General features: G+C 39.5%; 2 protein-coding genes across 2 annotated transcripts in view; one reads left to right on the top strand and one right to left on the bottom strand.

Annotated features, from left to right (window-relative positions):
- Positions 1-22,670, top strand: part of LOC106643507 (troponin C-like) — a 314,737-nt gene that overhangs the window by 52,184 nt on the left and 239,883 nt on the right. The window lies entirely within an intron of this gene.
- LOC149373735 (uncharacterized) lies at positions 12,227-16,068 on the bottom strand. Its single transcript, XM_089595782.1, has 4 exons — positions 16,062-16,068; positions 14,891-15,971; positions 12,792-14,792; positions 12,227-12,713 (listed from the first exon to the last, which is right to left on the bottom strand). Exons 1-4 carry the CDS (start codon positions 16,066-16,068, stop codon positions 12,227-12,229), a joined length of 3,576 nt encoding a protein of 1,191 aa, XP_089451908.1.

The raw sequence follows: 22,670 nt of genomic DNA, 5'->3' as shown, positions 1-22,670 counted from the left end.
GCTAGCAGAGGTGACTGCTAGGTTAACCTTCAAGCTGGGTCAGCTGATTGACGCATGCTCGCTGCGCTTGAGAGTTGAGAAATTACCACATTAAACGAATGTGAATGCAGAACATAACTTTGTGTTAATCAAAGTTAATATCCATGACAAACATTCAGTGAATATTCAATTTTTTCTCACCGTGTTTGTTATAACTCTCTCTCTTTTTCTCTCTACACATGCCAAGTCTCGTAAGTATGGTGAATCACGTATTAAAGTTATTTAGTGACAAAGATTAGCTTTTACGGTATGTACTTGACAGCCTATGTTATTATCTCTAATTTTTATCCATTATACTTACAAATTTGGACGGTCGAAAAACTAAAAAAAGTGCTACTCTGGGCATAAAGAACGAGTCATTTAATTTTCAGAACAATTATGAATCATTTTCTTAACCATAGGAACTACCTTTAGCTACGAAGAAAGTACACTGCACAGAGATTTTTAACATAGCATGTACGGATGTATATTTTAATTGTGACGTCAAAATTTTCTAGGGCACGGTATATAATTTCTGTGTTAGCATGGTGCAAAGGGTGTAGGTTCCCAAGAGTTAAGACCAAGATATCGGCATCAGATGCTTTTACATTTACAGTGCTATACTCCTTCAACCTGCTTAAGTAATACACAAACCTAGTGTCAGCTTTCTTGAGGTAGCACTCTAACGCTGTTTTTTCTGACAATATTGTTGTCAACCACAAAATAAAAGTAATAACGCTTATCTTTTCTAACAAAAAGCGTTTTTTTCCGACGATGGGTAACAAAGTTTTACAAGCAAACTTATCTACTAAGAACTCTACGAGTGCTTCTTCAAACTTCATGTCTCTCAATTTTTTAAAAAATTCTGTAGGTATATTTAGAGAAGTCCCTCTTCTTTTATGTGGAACATATCATTAATTTTTTTTTGCTCCCCATTTTTTATCCAACAATCAAAGTATTTATCGAAAAATTATAGGTATTTCTGATGTTTCAGTGCTACACAATTGCTTTAGCAAATTTCTCGAATTAAGACGGCAAAACACTCATATGGTGGAAAAAATAAAAACTCTCAATAATTTTAACGTCAACAGTGTTATACACAAATCAGTGAAGTCTCACAGTTTTCTCGTTAGAACAGATTTGTTTATTTTCAACGTTGCGCCCCCAACATTAGACAGAGTAAGAGGAACTGGAGATAATGTATATGATAGGCAGAGGTACATGGTTATTTTCTGTTGCAACACTACAGCCAACAGGTGGTCAAAAATATTTATTTCAGGGTAACAGCTTTTGAACCTTCTTTTATCGATTTCTTCATGCACTCAGCAGTTAAATTAAAAATTTTGGTTCGACTTATTGCTTTTTTGTACTGCGTTAGATTGACGTACCTTTTTGCAATAAACGTTTTTTTGCGAGCCTCTCCTACTCCATTAGCGGTAAGGGGTTGTACCCAAAAGCTGTGGACAGTTTTAGGAGAGGAGAGGTTTGGCTGAATCATACGGATGTTAACCCTATAGGAGAGGGGCCAGGCAATAATTTTACGAGTGACAAAGCACTTTCTTTTATTTAAAAATATAAGCTTCTAAATTATTTTTACCTAATAGTTGACTTAAAAAAATTTTTTAGTTTAATTGAAGTCACTTGTTTTGAAATCTCACAATGATTTTCGTTGATCAAAGTCATTCTTCGACAATATTGCTAAATACACTTTTACCTAACGCTGCTAAGATGGTAAAATTTAGAATTTCAAAAGATACCCATACGTACCTACATGGATGCAATACACTGAATAGAAAAGAGGATGTTGAATCACTAGATGAAGTTCATTAACCTTTGTAGCAAATTTCAAAAAGAGGGTATCAAACACTGAATCACCTTCCGTAATTTACATGTAAAGCCTGCAAATGCGTATTACAATCAGAGGCTGTTGTTTCTTTATGCTATACGTGTGTATTCAAACCAACTAGAGTTAAGGGCTGCTCAAAATCTGTGTATCGTCTCATTTTTGGTAATTTTAATTTAAATCTTAGTTATCGTTGATAAATCTTACATTCAATTTTTTTTTAATTCAATTGAGTCATGTTTTCGGTCTTAAATTTGTATTTCGTTGTAAAACAGTGTAGAACTCCAAGCTTATGATAATAGTTAAGTGGATAAAAGTTAACACATGTTTAAAGTTTACAAATGTTTATATGCTGCAAGTCAATGTTACACTCGCAAAATGGCAAAAAAAAAAACAAAAAGAACAAAGACAGTGTAATGAAATCTGGAGAAAGTTGAAGGCTGCATATTAAAGTGTTTTGAATAAAGCTGCAGACAAAAAAATTATCATTTGAATAAAGAAGGAACTCGAAAATAAGTTAGTCTATTAATTAATTTCGCAAAGGTAAGTTGGCTGTTTTTCTTATGCAAAATGGAAATTTATGTTTATAAAATGCTTTTATTATCCTATGGATATTTAAGTATGTATATATACAATACTACAATACTCTAAAATTCTCTGTTTTTTTGTAACAGTTTTTTGGTAGCAGAAAATTTCTTGGTAAACGTTTGATACATTCTCAAAATTTTTGTTTTTAGATCTTTTCATTTGACGAGTTGGCTTCAAGATATGTAACACCATTTCGACGCTCCAGACAAAGACTATGCCCTGATTGATCCTAGACAAAAACTATGCTCTTCTAACATCTTGGGCAACGACTATGTTTTTTTTCTAATCTGGAAGAAAACTTTGCCCTTTTTTAGTCCCAGACAAAGCCTATGCCCTTTTTTTCCAGTCCCGACCAAGACTATGTGTTTTTTTGGAGTTCGGACGAAAACTATGCCCTTTTTTCCAGTTCAGACAAAAAGAGTTTTTTTTTTTTTGGTTCTACTCGAAAACTATGACCTTTTTTTAAGTCCGGGAGGAGCCTATGCCATTTTTTTTGGTATCTGCATTGAAACTATTTTTCTTCTTATCTGGACAAAAACTTATTAAACAATTCGAAGTTTTATTTACTAAACCCTCTTGTGGTGTACTTCCTCTGAAAAAAAAAAGTTTTAAGGTCCTACTATACTTGTGTCTAAGTGTCTGTATTACTAGTTGTATCTTTACATTGAGATACACATACACGTGAACCTACTGACGCCTTTAATAAAAAACAACACGTTATCGTTTTTCTTAGCAGGTCTAGTGGCTTGACTATTGTAGAGTTTTAGTAAGTGTTTGAAATAAAAGATAATGAGCTTTTTTAAAAATTCCGTAAAGTGTACATTACAATAATTGTAGACAATATTCACTGCATAATTATATTTGACTATATATCTAATAATAAACACAAATATAAGGTGAGATTTTAAAAATTCTCTTTCATCCAGACTCCAAAAAAAGTCGACATCTTCAATCTGACTCAAAATGTAATAATCTGTATTTGAACTAGAAAAAAAAGGTACAATTTTTTTCATACTAGGCAACAGAGTATAGTTTACGTTTGCATTCCGAAAAATTTATAGCAAATGCATAGTCTTAATCCAAGATACCAAAAGAACATATTCATTTGGACTACGGTAAAAGGCATAGTTTTCGTCCGAACTTGAAAAAAAGGCCTAATATTTGTCCGGGCTTCGAAGCAGCGCATAGTTTTCATTCAGGAAATTAGTATATAGATATATCATATTCTTACAGCCATTGTTAGTGATGTAAAAGAGCACCCAACCTGTACTTTCAGAAGTAGTACTAATACTATTTTTTCATGAATGTATGATATTGATTCTTATGAAAATTTTCAACTTCTTTTTCTTTTCTGTTATTGTAATGAAAAAGTATTAACCAATGCTAACAAAAAACGTAGAGATGCTTAAAATACGCAAGTTTCTGTGGTAGCAAATTACCCTGGAGTAAAAAGTAGTAGTACTGTATGGATTTCAGTTATTTTTTAATTATAAATTCAGTTAATATTTTCGATGCAATTCTAGTTACTTCTAAATTCAATATAACTTTTAAGAAAACTATATTAGTAGATACATAAGACTTCAATCTAACAAAAGTTGCAAGAATTATTTGGTGCTACGAAAAATGCAACTTTTTTAGCTTTTTATTCAAAACTTTTAATGTTTTGAATAAATTTTGTCAACTTTTAGTAAAATAGTGAAGTAATATAATCTTTTAAAATCCTTTAACAGCATGTATTATATTTTTATTTCTAATTGTGTAAGAATAATACAGACCTCACAAAAAAAAATATAGAAAAAGTTTCATTATTATCGACTTGTATTCAACCCACTCGGAAATGTTATGAGCCATGACAAGACCTATTAAAAAAAGTATAGTTGTTTTTCAGAGCGAATTAAATTGTCTCTTATTACTAAAAAAAAAACGTTTGATTAACCAATGACTGTAAAGGAATTTCCATTTTTCAAAATAAGTTTCACACTTAAAAAAAAAAGTTAAAACAAAAAGAGTCAAGGGAGGATTTTCAAAGAATCTACTGCAAAAAACGATGTGAAGAGTTAAAAGATTCTAAAAGGCAAAATTTCAAAACTGCAAAATGTTTAATAGTTAGGGATAAATTAGGGCTTGCTCCAGAAAGAACTAAGCAAGAAGGTATTGGGATCGGCAACCTAGCGGTAACGCCATCTGTTGGTGACTTCACAAGCAGTGAGAGAAGGCTTTTTGGCAAGCTCAAAACTCAATCAGTGCTCCCAAGTGTAACTAGTTTATTTTTTATCAAGATTAATAAATTGTTGTGAAGATTTATGTAACAGGTAGGTAAATTAATAGTCTGTAAACAGCACTGTAACATTGTTGACGAAGTAACTGACTTGCCAATTTTTGTTTCTCTTAAATTTTATAATGTTTACATTCGTGTCTATGCACTTAATAGCAAGTGTGTGATAAATTTTTAAAAAATACATATATTATTAAGTGAACAAAAATGTATTAAACAATCTACGAAATATGCAAGTTTTGCAATATTAAAAATGAGCCTATAAAAATTGTTGGAGAAATCAATGAGAGAGGTCAAATTTTTCATAACGTGTACTTCTAAGGCTGGAAAATGCAAGCATATTCTAACAGCTTTGTTATTTTGCAACAGAGAAGTAAATTACATTTAATTGTTTTATTACATATATTAATATTATTTTTATTCATAAATAAAAGATCTTACTACTTTTATTAATATTGTTTCTATTTATAAATAAAAAATCTTAGTATTTTTATCAATAGATTTAATAAAACAATTAAATTTAATTTACTTCTCTGTTGCAAAATAACAAAGCTGTCAGAATATGCTTGCATTTTCCAGCCTTAGAAGTACACGTTATGAAAAATTTGACCTCTCTCATTGATTCCTCCAACAATTTTTATAGGCTCATTTTTAATTCTGCAAAAATTGCATATTTCGTAGATTGTTAAATACATTTTTGTTTACTTGAAAATATATGTATTTTTTCAAAATTTATTACACACTCGCTATTGAGTGCATAGACACGAATGTAAACATTACAAAATTTAAGAGAAATAAAAATTGGCAAGTCAGTTACTTCGTCAACAATGTTACAGTGCTGTTCACAGACTATTAATTTACCTACCTGTTACGCACACCTTTACAACAATTAATTAATCTTGATAAAACAAAAATTAGTGACACTTGGGAGCACTGATTGAGTTTTAAGCTTTCCAAAAAGCCTACTCTCACTGCTTGCGAACTCACCAACAGATGGCACGACCGCTAGGTTGCCGATCCCAATATTAGAAGCTATTCGTGACATCACTCTTCGGTCGGGAGATGCTGTTAATAAACGCCGCAGTGAAAATGGTTGAGATGTAGTTGCTATTGTTGCATCGTTAATTGTAGTAAGAGTTTTTACTTGTGTTTCAAAGTTATATTAAATTAATAGCATTTGAATTTCACAGCTCTCCAGTTAACGTATGGCTAGTGTATGTAGATAAGAGTTAAAAAGAAGTCAATTTATTTAATAAATAAAATAGTTAAACATTATAAATTTTTGAATTTCTTTTGTAAACAATTTTTTCTTTCTTTTTTCCTCACTGTTTACCACTTTTTGAAGATGTGGGTTATCTCACAAGATGATAAAGCAAAAGTGCCATTGGAGATAACTGCTGGAAAACAAGCAACTATCACAAAGTAATGCCAACAGTATATGCTGGAATTATTCTTAGAGAAAACGACATGGGTAGGAAGGAAGCCATGACATACTCTGGACCCACATACATAGCCATAGAAAGTAAAGAAGATAGCAGTTCGAAAGTTGCTACCCATGAAAACGGTTAGAAAAATCTCGTTAGGCTAGATGATCTGAAACCATTAGTGAAACCTAATGGTAGAAAACTTAAGACAGTATTGATGGTATTAGTTGACGGAGGTCCAGACGAGAATCCACGCTATGATGAAGTTAGAGCTAATGTAATTACCTTTTTTGTAAAACGGGATTTGGATGCAATTTTTATATTTACAAACGCTCCTGGTAGATCAGCTTTCAATTATGTTGAGAGAAGTATATCACCATGAAGCAAAGTACTTTTTTCTCTTGCTCTGCCACATGAGACATATGCTAGTCATCTAGACAGAAACAAAAAAAAGTACTTCTATAGCACCATAGACTTGAACTTTAAAAAAAATTGTTCAATCTGCTGGACAAACTCTTGCCGGAATTGAGTCTGAATTAAAAGTTGACAGACATAACTTAGTAGCAGAATTTATACTCGTTGAAAAAAAAGTTTCTTAAGCTGAGTTAGTAAAAGATCCTTGGTACTCAAACCATGTGCGTGAAAGCCAACATTATTTACAGGTGAAATTTGAAAAATATACAACATTCAGTATATGAAACGATACAATTTTTTTACTTCTAATTGTTATTCATTTATTCTTTTTAATGTATGTGGATTTTTGAATGCAACGACTTGACCTGTTGCTCTTCATATAGAAGCAAATTGAAAAAAATAATCTATCAAAGACCTCTCCCTGTGCTATTTACTCTAAGTCAACAGCCTGACAACATTCCTTGTCCAGCGTATAAGTGATCTTAGAAGTATTCATCATTTTTATCACGACAACCTGTAGGGCTGCGTCCAAAGTACCCTTAACACCAAGAGATTTCGTACGACTTTTACTGCCCTTAGTTAGAAAAAAAAGTAAATAAAAGAGAATGTTTCATTAGAGGATTTCATTTTACTTCGAAGAATTCGTTTGATCATCATACGTAAAAATCTGTGCATTTATTTTCAGATTCTAATTAAAACTAAAGTATGTTAAAATAAGAAATTAAATATTTACAAATAAAGAAATACGTGTTAATTGGCAAGGAAATGAAAAAGATGTATCACAAGTGTATTCTTTACAGATTCTTTTTAAACGCCCAGGAAAATTTTTGTGTGTATTTTCTAGACAATAAATAATAACGAATAGTAGATCGATGTAGAGTCCGTGACCAGAGATCCTCAAAAGATTTTCAAGGAATTAAAAGCAGCTCCTATACGTATTATCAGGGACATAAGAACTTGGGTAAAGCTGAAGAAGTGCCGTTTGATGAAGATATTGAAGATGCTTTTAAACTAATTTATAAGCTTATTATTTATTTTTATATCAATACTTATTATGACTAATGTTGCTTCGTTTACTGTTACACTTCGTTCAAACTAATTGTCGTTTTAAGATAATATGAACTTATAATATTTCAATACTTAACATTTATTAATTAATAGATTTTATGACCTTAAATTTTCTTTTGAAAATATAGAAAAAAAGTAAGTCAACGTAGCTTTTAGAAGGGGGAAAGGATTAATTTTAATTGACACAAAGTTGACACGGGGAAGGGAAATAAAAAATTCTGAAAAATTATTCACGGATTTGGGTACGACCGCTAAAAAGAAATTGTGCAGTTTCAACAGAGGCTGACCAGCCCGTGACGTTGTTATATACAAAATTTATTCTAATGGATTCATGTTGCTTTTAATGCACTGTGTAATAGCTGTTAATGATGACAAATCTTTGATGATTCTGTGGTGTTGCAGTTCCTTCAACGTATCGTTGCTCTCAAAAATTAAGAGTTCCCCTTGGAATGCCAGAATAACTTTAGTTTGTAGTAATACGTGGCTTACTGCTCAGCACTGCCTTGATATGATAGAATTTTTAATTGACTGACACCTATTAACAAATTTTCTAGGTTATTATTTATTGTTTACTCAGTGAGAGGTTCAAGGGTGTCCTGGAACACGCGCTATTTGTTTACCTCATACCAAAAGCTCTCTTTACAAATTCACTGTATGAAGGTGGATTACTTGCTTGTAAGTTCATGTTATTATGCAAATACAGTAGAAAATATTTAGCATAAATTGGTTGATTCACAATAAAGAGAAAAGTTACACGTATAAAAAAAAGCACAAAAGTACAAATAAGAATTGCTGCAACGCGTATCTCATGAAAAATATAAGTAGCTTTTAATGAAAAGTGCGTATTGCATGTAAAGCTGTGCTGTTTTTCTATACGAGACATTCCGTGTTTACTCTACGTATTCAACGTAAGATTGCATGAAACTATTCAAGAGTGAGCTAGTGTTCTAATTCTGCAACTCTCAGGATGAACTGTTAACTCCTCCAAAATATCAGGTAGATCCATTTCATGCCTTCGCATGAATTCCTTTACCTGAAGAGCTTTCAGATTAGCTGATAGCAAGTAGTGCAGTTATTTGCATCGATTAAAGTTTTTACCATCCAAAAAACCATCAACGGAGCCAGTTGCTAGGACATCGAATTGACACGATACTTCAACAATACCATAGCCGTCTAGGTACTTGACAAGTTTTTTAAGATAGGCCATGCGTATGTGAAAAGTAATAAGATTTTCAAATACATTACCGATAGGTAGACTTTCTTTTATTCAAATTTTTATTATGACTCTGGCAGTTCCAAGGTAATACGTGATCACAATATGACTTTGGTTACAAGATGCTGTGATTTTTTGGCTCCTGACAAGCGTTCCATACACTACATCTGCTGAGGTTGGAGACTTGTCTACATGTGGTAAGTAGTCGACTACTTGTAACTGTGACTCGTCATAGGTTTTGCTGACAAATCCAGACCACCGGCAAGTAGTGGTCATATGTGGCATTGAAGTAGCCTAGAGAAAATTGTTCATAAAAGAAATATTTCTTGTTAACTTACACACTTCCAGGTACGTGTCAAATTCGTAAAAGGGACATAAGATTTATGAGAACTTGCGGCTTTTGTTGGTAGGGATAAATGTTCAACAAAATAAGATCGAACTTGTATTGTTTTCTAGAAAAAACTTGCTTTGTAGTTGCGACCGGTAAAGGAGAACTTGCATCTCTTGACACAGGATTGACAATTTTCTGGTCCTTGGTTTTAAATTTATCAATGATACCAACTTTGTAACGTACTTTTTTTCCCGAGAGAGACTCAACTGAATAATTATAACCATCCCAAGCAACGTTACTACTTAAGTTTAGCTGCACTTGTATACTGGGGAGAATCAGATTAATCTCTTACTGACAGAAAAATATCATTTCAGTATCTTATTGCTCTGCTGCAGTATATCTGATACAGTGTTTTAGTATGTTTATGATATGTAATATTTTTCGACTGATTGTCGATGAATTCAAACTTACACCTTATATTTAGTGCTTAGATAGTCGTATCTGGCCTTGCCTTTCAACACAACGTCCATCAGATCCTGACATATAGATTTTATTTTAATAAGGTCATCCATAGAATCTTTTCCTCTTATATCTGGGCCCTCTACAAGGTTGCACATAATGTCAAATTAGAGCTTGGAAATAACGCTGTCATCTTGAACAATACTTTTGAATGTGATTTTGTCTGGTTTTGTAGATCTTCATCTTGGTCATGGCCTTAGTTCGTAAACAGAATGTTGCAATATTTATTTATTTGCATCTTGTTAAACAGCAGATTTACATATAAAATCAGCAATGCTTAGTTTTGATTTAAAAATATTTTTTGTATTACTGTACTGCACCACATTCAAAAATTTTATTGTTTCACCGTACTCATTAACAACATCTTGTTGGAAAGAAGCAGCAGGGTAATTGTAAAAAATCTCCTCTGTGGTGGTTGTACACATCACTTAAAATCAAAATTTCCTTGCTTTAAATTATTTTAATATTAATAAACTTTTTAAAGCAATATAGTTATAGCTACGAAGAATGTCCTATGCATATTACGCATTCCATGCCAAACTCCGTATTTTTTAGGTTTGACAGAATTCAGAGTATTTACTCGACATTTAAATTCATTAAATTGTAGATCTTAAAGCAAGTGTGATAATAGAGAAACGAGACTCGATTTAGTAATAGATCGGTAATCCAAGATTCACCGAGAGCAACAGGTTTATTACTTGTATGCTGTAGAATGTTTGGATCGAAGCACAGAAACATGCGATGGTGTTTTTCGATTACCCTATTTTTTTTATTCTTGCAAAATATACACGCATATTTTCCGATGTATGGCTTACTCCTGAAGGACGCAGCAAATCCGTATTACCTTTAATAATGGGGTGAGGCTTTTCCAAAAATATGTGCATCTTGACATCAGCACAAAAAGTTTACGGGCTTGGCACAAGCTCAACTGATCTCGCATTTATACTGTCGATCAATTTTATCTTGACAATTGTCTGAAAAAATTAACTCGATTTTCATTGAGATAAATGAGTAACATGAACTGACGAGTACGAGTAGTACATGCGAAAGGCAGAACAAACGAAAGTAACGCTATACTGCAACATCATACAGGCCAAAAAACTGTATGTTAGCAATAGAAAGAACTTTTTATATATATGTATATGTGGGATGTATTGTTCCACAAGAAAAGGAGCACGGGGGGAAATAAGCACACGGGACAGGTTTGATCATAAGAATACAAAAGACTTTATTTTGTTATGTACAATAGGGCTTTTTCGCTCTGCTCACGTCAAGAGCTCTAAGTAGAAGAAAGAATTTATAGCGCCGCGCGACTCTTCTACCTCAGCTGTAGGGCACCGGCAGTGGGTGTGTGAGTTGGCTCGTGCGTGCGCAGGAAAAGATGTTCCTTGGGACGATGGCCTGCTTTCGTCTTGAGCACGAAACTGGTCGCTGTGGCTGAGACGCCACATCCACTCCCTCCCCAGTGACCGGCGTAAGAGCCGGGAACGAGACATGGCGAGTTGCTGAAGACTGGGCGGCTTGGGCAGTTGGGGTGGACGTCGGTTGCGGCGAGGGCTGATCAGCGGCGCTGGGCGCTTCCGGCTGAGCTGCGGTGTTGGGTGCAGGCGGCAGGGGTTGCGGTGACGGCTGAGCAGCTGTGCTTGGCGCTGTGGGCTGCTCGAGGAAGGAGTCAGCTTGTTCCATGTATGCCGGCTTGAGCGTGTCCGTGGACACCACCTCTTCTTTGCCATTGGTGTCGAGGACGTAGTTGCGCTCATCGAGACGGCGAATAACGCGATGTGGGCCGGTGTAGGGTGGTTCCAGCGGCTTTCGGATTCTGTCGACACGCTTGAAGACATGCGAGCAGGTAGACAGATCTTTGAAGCAGAACGGGTGCTGGGCTGAGTGATTCGAGGCAGGCACTGGTCTGATGGCTCTGAGGAGTTGTCGCAAGCTCCGCGCGAACGTAGACTGGTTGGCCTGGACTGCCTCGGTAGTGAAGAACTCCCCTGGAATTCTGGGTGAGAATCCGAGGAGCATTTCCACTGGGAAGGCTTGCAGGTCCTCTTTGTATGCTGTGCGGAGTCCCAGGAGCACAGTCGGGAGGCAGTCTAGCCAAGACTGCGGGCAGCAGCGCAGGGCTGCTTTGAGGGTCCTGTGGAACCTTTCCACCATGCCATTGGACTGCGGGTGATACGAGGTTGTGTGGCACAGCTTTGTGCCGATTATCTGGGCCAGTTCCTTGAAGAGGCTCGACTCAAATTGGGCGCCACGGTCTGAGGTGATGAGGAGCGGGGTTCCGAAGAAACTGATCCAGTGATCGAAAAAGGCTTTGGTGATGGTGGGTGCCTGGATGTTGGACAGCGGGATCGCTTGTGGCCAGCGAGTAAACCGATCAATGATCGTAAGGCAGTACTGCATGCCTACGACGAGAGGCATCTTGATGATGTCAATGTGGACATGTTCCAGGCGGTTGTCGGGCTCGGTGAATCTGCCTAGCGCTGATCGGTTGTGGCGACTAATTTTGGAGCGCTGGCAGGCTTCGCAAGTTTTAGCCCAGGCTAAGGCGTTTTCGCACTCCTGGCCAGACAAATTTCTGACTCAGGGTGCGGGCCATGGCTTTGCCGCTGGGGTGTGCGAGAGCGTGCACAACGTCGAAGGCTGTGCGCCGGAGAGACGCCGGTAGGTACGGCCGCACCACGCCTTGCGTGATGTTTCCATAGACGCAGTGGCCCTCAATGTTGAGTTGTTGGAGTACCAGGTTGTTCGTTGGGTTGCCTAGCAGGTCGAGGAGCTCTGCATCGTGCGCCTGCTCTTGGGCGATGACGGCTGGGCTGAGGATCGAGGGCATTGCGATGGTGGCGACTGGTGTCTGCAGCTGAGTCGTTGGGGTGACGTCGGTGGTCGCTACTTCGATTGGTTTCGCAGCTAGTGTTGAAGCTTCGGGGAGCGGTGTCTCGGGGTCGTCTTGCGGCCGGGAGAGAGCATCAGCCACGACATTGTCTTCACCTTTAGCGTAGACCAGGCGTGAGTTAAACCTGAGAATATATTCAAGGTAACGCGCTTGTCTAGGTGAAGCCTTGGTTGCTGGTTAAAAGGCAGCGAAGGTGATGGGCCGGTGATCCGTGAAGATGGTGAATGGGCGGCCCTCTAGTATCCTCTCGAAATGCTTGACAGAGGCGTAGATTGCTAGGAGCTCTCTGTCGTACGTGCTGTACCTGGCCTGCGTGGGGTCTAGCTTGTGTGAGAAGAATCCCAGAGGGCGCCACGACTCATCCGGTTGAAGCTGCTCCAAAGCCGCTCCGATGGCTGTGCTCGAGGCGTCCGTGTGGAGCGCCAAGGGGGCGTCTGGGGCCAGGAATGTTGTGCAAGCGGCGTCAATGACGCTGGCCTTGCATTTGTCGAACGCCTGGGATGCTGGTGTGGTCCATTCAAGCTTAGCTTTTTTGGGCAGTCCCTTGAGCAGCTCGTTGAGAGGCGCCTGCAGTTCCGCGGCGTGGGGGACACACCTGCGGTAGTAATTTATTACTCCCAGGAACCGTCGAAGTTCGGACGCTGTGGTTGGCTTGGGAAGAACTTTGATGGCTTCTACCTTCGCTGTTGGTGGCCGGCAACCTTCTGACAAAACCTGGTAGCCCAAGTAGATGACCTGAGGTTTGCCGAAAGTGCATTTCGTCAGGTTTACCTTGAATCCTTCTTGCTTCAAGACGGTGAACAGCTGGCGGAGGTGCTGAAGGTGCTCCTCGTGCGTCTGTGACGCGACGAGGATGTCGTCGATGTAGGCCTTAACGAAGGGTAGCTTGCGCAGCAGCTGGTCCATCGTGCGCTGCATTGTTTGCGCGGCGTTCCTGAGGCCGAGTGACGTGCCGAGGAACTCGAAGAGGCCGAAGGGGGTCGTGACGGCCGTCTTCTTTACGTCTCCGCTGGCGATGGGCATCTGGTAAAAAGCTTTGTGTAGGTCGATGACCGTAAAAACCTGACCTTGGCTCTCTTGTAGCATGTCCTCAATGATCGGGAGGGGGTACCTGTCTGGTACTGTTATGCTGTTGAGGCGGCGATAGTCGCCGGTGACGCGCCAGGAGTTGTTGGCCTTGGGCACGAGGTGCAGTGGACTAGCCCACTGGCTGCTGGACGGCCTGACGACTCCTTGGTCTTGGAGCTCGGCGATAGCAGCTTTGGCCGCTGCTAGTCGCTCACCGATGAGGCGTCGGGGGCGCTCGAAGACTGGTTGGCCGCAGGTGATGATCCGATGTTGGACTGGGAGGCGGTTGCTAACCGCTGGTGCGCTGCTGCACGCGAAGACGTCAGCGAATTCGTGCAGTAAGGACGAGTAGAGGCTGGCAACGTCAGGGTCGTCTGGTCCTAGTTGTTCGATTGTCGCAATCAAGTGCAGGTTGGTGTCGCACAGGATGCCCTGGACAGCCAAACCTGTGAGCGGGTCGATAAGCCGCTTGTGTTTGAGATCTGGGAGCAGACCGTGTTCTGCCAGGAAGTCGGCTCCAATGATAGCCTGGGCAACGTTGGCGATGATAAACTCCCATTGGAAGTTTCGACGTAGGCCCAGGTTGAGGTTGATCTTCCAGCTGCCGTAAGTGTGTATGGGCGAGTGGTTGGCCGCATACAGGGTCAATGCCTCTCGTTGGGCCTGGCTGAAATTTGGCGGCCGGGGCAGGATTGACACTACGGATCTGGAGTCGAGTAGGAAGTCGACCTTGAGGTGGTTGTCCCTGATAAGCAGACGGGTTTCACCTGTTTGAAGGGTGACCTCCGCCGTCTGCGTCGAAGGCAGCCCTAAGCGTTTCCCGTTGGTTGGGTGGTTTGTACCACGAAGGTGCAGGGCTTCTTGCAGGAGTAGGCGTTGACGCCAAACTTCCTGTGGAAGTAGCACCAGGCGTGAGCACCTGGGGGCTGGTTTCGTCCTCCGCTGCGCGACCTGTCCCGGCCTCTGGCACCTCCGTTGCCCTTGTTGTTTTTGAGCAGTTCGAGCAGTTGTTTGTTGGTTGTAGAGAGCTGCGTGATCATCGCCTTGAGCGCGGCGATTTCCTGGAGCAGTATCTCGTTGTGCAGTTGGTGTGGCGGGACAGGCGAGGCGTATCCTTAGGAGACAGGCGAGACACCTGCGAAGGTGTGATTTGTTCGCAAGAACGAAGAGTTGCAGACGAGTTAATCTGCGGCCTGTAGTAGTTCGTCAAGTGATGTGGATTTAAAGATGCGCAAGAAAGGTTGCGCCTCTGCAGGTAGCAGGTCCAGCCACTTGACCCTCAAGCTGTCGTCTGTGAGGCTGTTGCCAGCGAGGCTTTTCATCTCGCGGTACAGCTGTGAGGGCTTCTTGTTGCCCAGTGACAGTCCAGAGAACAGCTTGTGCAGCTGTTGGTCCTTGGAGTCAGAGAACCTCACAAGGACGTGTTTCTTAAGGTCTTCGTACCTGTTTTCTGCTGGTGGTGCTGCGAGGATGTCCGACAGCCCGTCGACGATGTTTGGCCCCAACGCTTTGGCGACCTGAGCGTACTTCACATCTTCGGAGGTGGTGTTGTTGTTCGCGAAGATGAGCTTGGCCTGCGTGAACCATGTGGCAGGGTGTTTAGGCCAAAACGGAAGTAGTTCCATGGTGGTCATGAGTCCAGCGCTGGAGTTGACGCGGGAGTCTGAAAGGACTGGGCTGGGCGCGGGCAGGTTGCTGTGTGTAATGTTGTCGTTAGCTGGAACGTGGTCGACGGCAACGGTTGCTGCGTGGCGCTTTTCGTCTCTGTGTACGTCTGGGGATGACTCGGGAGAGTCGCTTGACCTGTCGGCCGCCGTGGCAGCGAGGGCAACGGCAGCGTACGCGTCCGGGTAGAGGTCAGCGAAAAGCCTGCTTCGCAGCACGTCTCGTGGTTCACGCGCATCAGCCGGGCGCGTTGGAGTGGTGTGTGCTAGCGCTTGCCAGGAGTGGGGGACTGGCAGCAGGTTAAAACCTTGCAAGGCGGTGCTCTCGTTGGCAGGAACGGGCTGCAGGTGGAACCCCAGCAGCAGTGGATCGACAGGAGACGTCTGCTCGACTGTCACTTCCGTGTCCTGCCACGTAAATTCCGTTGTTAATGGAGAGCGTGGTTGGATGCCACCCAACTCTTGTAATGGCGGCAAGGCGGGCACAGAGGGACTCACGCGGGCACGTGACGTTGCGGCCCGTGTAACGACGTTGGGCTTTCCGCGTGGTCGTAGTTCGGTTCCAGGGCGGGGCCGTGCCCTTTTCACTGGCCCTGCTGCCCGAGACGTTGGCACTGGCGAGCGCCGGCCTCTCGACGGCGGGACGTAGCCTTTTGGCGAGGACGTCTTGCCCACGTGGCGAGTGGGAGAGCGTTAAAAGATGTCGGTGCGCGAAGAGTTTATTCTCGCCTCAGCTCAACTTTTCATCGCGAACTTGCACTCACGATAAATAAAACAGTTCGAGGGGTCACCACTTGTGGAATGTATTGTTCCACAAGAAAAGGAGCACGAGGGGAAATAAGCACACGCGACAGGTTTAATCATAAGAATACAAAAGACTTCATCTTGTTATGTACAATAGGGCTTTTTCGCTCTGCTCACGTCGAGAGCTCTAAGTAGAAGAAAGAATGTATAGCGCCGCGCAACTCTTCTCCCTCAGCTGTAGGGCACCGGCAGTGGGTGTGTGAGTTGGCTCGCGCGTGCGCAGGAACAGATGTTCCTTGGGACGATGGCCTGCTTTCGTCTTGAGCACGAAACTGGTCGCTGTGGCTGAGACGCCACATATATGTATATATATATTTCTATATAGCTTTTTTTTTTTTATCATCGCCCGTAGACTCAGACATGGCATTCTTTTACACAAGCATAGTGCTAATTAGCCACCGGTGCACCTTAGTTATGACCAAATGTTTATATACATATACATATATAAACATCTGGACCAACTCAGTCACACCTATGATCACGTTAACGAAGCGTCAGAGAAACAATTAATCGACCTTCGAGAATCAAGAGCACAGGCGAAACGGCGAGACCCGAATGGTGACCAAGCGGTCACCCATCCAAGTACTAACCGCGCCAAATGCAGCTTAACCTCGGAGATCGATGGAACTGCAACTCTACCGTTGCACCACTGCGACCACTTTCTATATAGCTTACTTGGTTCTGCTCAGTTACTTTGGCTTGAGAGCTTTGCTGGAAGTTCTACCAATCTTGTGTGTGTACTGTTCCTCTAGTCCATACTGACAGTTGTTTTTAAAAATTAAACTCGATTTGATTTTGGATGAGAACTCAAAATAAAGTGACAAGTACGAGTAGTACATGACGTAAGCAGAACTCAAGAAAGAGACACTACACTTCCACAGCATACGGGTAAAAAAGTTATATAAAAACAGCATGAAACATATTATAAATTGATATGTTGCTAATTTAAAAATTTTTATTGCTTTAGCTGTTAATGGGGTTGACACAAATTTAATCGATTTTACAGGAGATTCTGCATTCGTAAGACCCTGGCTATAAGTGTCAGTTACTAATGGCTGTATAAAAATGAAAGTGTCAAAAAGATAAAAAATGGTTTGATATGTGCCAAATTACCGTTAAGATGGTGTAAGTACTATAGTAACAGTTCACGTACTGGTTTAAAAAAAGTGTCAAATTTTGGTTTGTCGGTGGCACGTTATATTAAAAACTTTTTTTGCACACTGAAAAATAAAAGGTTTAACTTGCAGAGGGAGGCAAAACCTCGTTAACGTACTTTAATTGTCTCTCTCGATGAAACATGAGTATACAGTCACACTTTTCGTATTAGACGTTGTCAGTCTGGAGTAACTTCTCTCTACCACCACACACAAAACACCGCATGTTGAGCTTGCACTACTGAATTCGTACTAATTTAGTTTAAGACAACGGTTGTATTTAAGATATCCTCGAATAATCAGAGGCTACGTTATACTCAACGACACGTTGTACATGACGTTGGTTATGCTACACAACGTAGGTTATGCTGGGAAAGTAATTTTGCTCTAAAAAGTAAACAATGCTTAAATACAAAGTAAAAGATACGTTATTTTGTATCTACATGAGGTATTACGTAAAAAATACTATTATCATTTTATACATAAAACTTTACATGTCTAACAAGTTGCACTCAATTTGCTTATTGCTCTCTTTAACTAGTGATTTTTTAACAAATCATAAGTGCTATATGTAATAATAAGTAGCGTGATAATAGAGTCAAAAAACGTCACGTGTGATACATTTCAGTAAAAGAACAGTGATGAATACCTACACGAAAGATATAACTGTTGACATTGTACTTACTATTACAAGGAGTATTAAAGGTATGCGTTCAACAGGCTTCAATTTTGCTGTGACTTGACAACGTTGTTTGCAAGTGCGTTGCCCGCTACGAGGCAATATGGCTAGCGCCTGCAGCCTTGCACTTATCCGATGTTTTTTGCAAGGGTGTATCGTCACTGCTTAACTTCAGCTATTACATTCATGCATTTTCGAACCCTGGGAAAAAATACAATTCAAATGAGCTCTGTCTTTACCATATGTCTATCCCTTGAATTTTATACAACTATAAAATATAAAACGATGAATATATATCTTCCTATATTATACAGTGGCTTTGGAGAGTCATTCCACGTAACCCCCATCACTTCCATCAGCTCACCTTGGCCCCTTTCTAAAGAAGGTAAGATTTTATTATTTTTTACCTTATTTTTGTTGGGTTTGAATTAATGTTATTAAATAGTTTCAATAATTTCAAAAATTGTAAGAATCATGATTCAATCTTTATTTAATTAAGCATACAATGAATTAAACATTGAAGTGGAAAAACAGTTTTTTTGGTGTACTGTTTTATTTTATATCAATTTTTGTTGCTGTGGATACATAAAAATTTCTGCATAATTCGTTTTCGATAAGTGAAATTTTTCTTGTACGTTGAAGTGCATGATTTTTGTATTTATTCAACTTTAAATGGCAAACGAAAAAAATTTAAGTATTCAACTGATATTCAAAAATTTGTTGGTTGGCGCCCAGAACAGAAAGATAAAGCCTTATAAGTCCACAAATATAATATTTCTTTATAATAAAGTAAGATGTAGAGAACATTGTACATAGATCCTCACTCCCCAATGTTTTTCCTACAGCCATCTACTGCTATACCTCCACAAATTTAGGAGAACTTTGTTATTTATTCTCTTTTACATCGATAAATATTGGGTCAAGCCTCCTTATGGACTCTTAATATCCCCTTACTGCCTCTTAACTGATTCACACACGTTTTTTTATTGGGCGTCCTTTGCCACCTCTCACATGATTTATCTTGCCTCTTACCACACTTCCCGTATCTACGTCGAGTCTTTTTAAAAATTTACCTTACGATATGACCTCTTACCCTCCTTCTTTTTTTACAAGACAATTGTACATAGGTTTTGAAAATAATTTTTTCATTTGAGATAAACCATTTTATCACGTTAAAACAGTTATTTTTAGAAATTAATATAATTATATCTATATTTTAAAACTGCCTTTAAGAAGAATTAACCAAGTTGACACAATCTACTTATGTACACAAGTTTGTTTATAATTCATTTTGAATTTTTAATTATGTATAGTGAGTCTTACCAATCAAATTAGGAAATATTTATTAATAAGTATGTAGTTCTTTAGGCAATAATTTTTTGGTTCGTAAGTAATGTCACACAACTATATACTGTCACGTACAGTATGGAACATACTACGTGGGATGGGGCTCAGCTATTAGTATTAGGAAGGAGCACAAGTGAGGGAGAAAAGAGCATAAAAAGGCCCGCAGCAGTGGCCACAGGGCTCTAGAACGTCGGGACTAGAAAGAGGAGAGTCGCAATAAGTAACTCGTGACCGCAAAGCGCCTTCCCTCAAGAAATATAGCAATAAAGTAATTGATTGAGTTTAACTGCTGCATTGTTATTAAGCACCCTAAACCTTTAGAATCCCACGTAACAGTTTTGGTGCTAGGTGTGGGGTAGGTTTTGTCGCGAAATAAAAATTTTTTTTTACACGTGATATTCTGGAATTTTCGGGTGACGATCGGGAAGTGCACATAGTGCAGTGCAACAACAGGCGCAGAAAATTCAAGGCAGTCACCTGCAGCTATTATCGAGTAAAAAAGGACAAGAGTCAACATCCAGTTTCAAAAGGACCCATCGTAAAGAGGATGGCTTGGAGTATATTGGCGCTCATCGTTTCGTGCCTTCTGTCAGAGTAAGTAATAATTCTTTTTATCTTCCTCCCAAATATATATACTTATTGTCCCTCAGGGTTGTTTAGCTAAGGAAACGACGTACAAAAAAAAATAATACTTAACCCGAATACGGCTAGTTCCGCTCGTTTTAGAAGCCAGTAAAATAGAAACACAGAATCGGAAATAAAATAGGAACCCTTTTTTCTCTATTATTTCTTCGTGCGTGGACTGAAATCAACTAATATAATTAAGCTCACATCACTCTAATATAAGAAAAAAAAGGAAAAGAAACAATAATGTCCGACCACGGGGAAAAGATTGATAACGATAGGGATGGTTTAAACGAAACTTTTTCCATGACACAGGTAGATTCAGATACAATAACGGTTATGCTTGAACATGACCCCAAATCGTATGCACTCTATGAGAAGATGGATAAGAAAAATCAAGTTCTTATGTTAAAGATATTTAGAAATATAAAACCAAAAATTTTGTTTAAGAAAAATCCTAATACAAAATTAGCAGAGCCAACGTATGAAACAGTAGAAATAGATATGTTGAAAATTGCACCAGAAAAATCAGAATTAAAAGAGAATGCAATTAAGAAGAACATAGGGGTAGACAAGAAACGTGATCAATTAGGCGTCGAAGGGCTAGGAAAAACGAGTTTGCAGGAAAAGTATACCAAACGGCGAGAACAAGAAAATAGAAACAGTGAACAACCTTTTGTACCATTCTGCGATTGGCCACCTCTGCATTCAAATGACAAAAATTATAACTACTATACATCAAACAATAGGACAGATTGGCTGAGGTTTAAATACGAAAAAAATCATAAAGACGTGTAAACAAATACAGAATACCTTTTCCCTGCATTTGACGGACCAACCAAGCTGCCAATAAATAATCAGTCAGAATTTTTTCAAAGGACACAAAGTAACATACAAGATAACCCTCAGCATCTAACCATTTAATTTTCTCCTAGTAATAGGCAACAAACAGGGGTACCGTTAGCCATAGGCTCGAATCTTAATATATTAGGCTACCTAAACAACGCAGTAAATGGTATACTATTGTATAATGGAGACCCCGTGCAGTTTCCCTTATTTGAGCAAATGGTTAGGATGATAAAGGGAACAATACCTGCCCAGTATGAAAAAAATTTCATAGAAATTTTGGGAAATAAAATGCGGGGCATAGTAGACGATCAGTTCTGCACGCGATTATCGTTATTTAATTTAATTGACGAGCTTCTGTCAGCTCTATCACGAAGATTTAATAAAATGGAAGGAGTAGAGACACTTGTAGCGGGGCTTAAAACTGTCACGCAATGAAATAGTGAATTAATTATGGAATAATGTGAGCCAGTCCAGCGATAACACAATGGGATCATGATGGCACATGAGGCGAACCCATACTTGACGCGGGCCGAGAAAGACGCGTCGAAAAAGAAATCAGATAGTAAAGCAGTGAGGCAGTTTTTGTACGGATTAAAGGCACTGTATAACTGGAACGTCGCAGGATTCCAACCAAAAACGCTAGAGGAGGCTATTGAAGCCGCCATTACTGTAGATTATGAGCTAAGTTTCCGCCGCTCAATGATAGTGCAAAAGGGCAGATTTAGAGCAAATAACGCCAAGAGACAGTATAATGCTATGGTGGCGCTTATCGGTAGCGACGCACCCGTGGGAAAGTCAGATACGGACGAGTGGGACAATGTGGCTGATGTAAAGTATTGTTCGTATTGTCGAGAGCATGGCGCCCATTCTACTAGTGAATGTGAGAAATTGTGGCAAGATGCAAAAAAAGGAAAAAGAAAAAATCCTAACGTTGATAAAGAACCAAAAGAAGAAACAATAGAAGAAGCAGGATGGTAGGATAGAAAAGTGGCGTACAATGATTATCACTGTTGGAATGGGAACGACAGGAATTTTGATCGACAACAAGGAAACAATGGTAAAAGGCCTTACAACTAAGGTAATTGCTACCAGGGAGGAAAATATAACTACGATAGTAATAATTATCATAACAATAATAATAACAGTAATAATTATGGTGGAAATAGTTACAATAACAGGAAAGTAGGTCATAATTATAATAGATATGATCACAGGAAGGACGATTATCGGGACAGGCAAAATAACCAATATTTAAATCAGGATAATCGCAGGGATAATTATAGGAGAGATAATCTTAATAGTTAAAGTGCGAGGGTAATCAGCTTGAAAACCAAGCATTTAAGCTCGCAGGATGTTCGACACAATCCCCAATCGTCAGGCATAACAAAGCTATGAATAAAGAAATTTATGAGAGGAAGTTAGAAGTGTTAGAGAAGGGTATAGATAATGACAAGCATAAGATATCGGAGACTTATGCCACGACGTGTAAAAATTCTAAGGCTGAAGAAAAAGATGAGCAGCAGCTATCTCGCACAGTAAAAATAAATTTATCGAAAATAGGATACACACCACCCACAGTTATTCTAAAAAACCCTTATATAAACGAAGGTGCGACATTTTATGCCGATACGGGTGCGGAAATATTAATAATTAAAGAGAAGTGTCTCGATATTAGAGTAGCGGTAATTCATAGGGAAAAATTAAAAATAAAAGGCGTAACGCACGGAGCTCGCCAAACTTTGGGATCTATAAGATTACCCCTAGAAATTTTATGTGTACCCTACACGTAGTCCCCCATGACTTTCCCATAGAGGTGGAAGGAATCATAGGATGGGATATTTTTAAGTTGTATAACAGTCAGATGAATGCTGAAGACAACACACTTAAGTTGA

The sequence above is a fragment of the Copidosoma floridanum genome, unplaced genomic scaffold (genome assembly GCF_036245765.1).
Source record: "Copidosoma floridanum isolate Cflo_tuat_1 unplaced genomic scaffold, Cflo_Japanese_pri ptg000028l, whole genome shotgun sequence".
In the NCBI taxonomy this organism is placed as follows: domain Eukaryota; kingdom Metazoa; phylum Arthropoda; class Insecta; order Hymenoptera; family Encyrtidae; genus Copidosoma; species Copidosoma floridanum.
This window is presented reverse-complemented; position numbering and strand designations above follow the sequence as displayed.

Bases quoted from the DNA above. Each gene is read 5' to 3' on its own strand.
- LOC149373735 (XM_089595782.1), bottom strand. The intron at 14,793-14,890 runs GCGCATCTTTAA...ACACCTTCGCAG, and splicing joins GCAGAGGCGCAACCTTTCTT to GTGTCTCGCCTGTCTCCTAA. The intron at 12,714-12,791 runs GCCCATCACCTT...ATATATTCTCAG, and splicing joins ACCATCTTCACGGATCACCG to GTTTAACTCACGCCTGGTCT.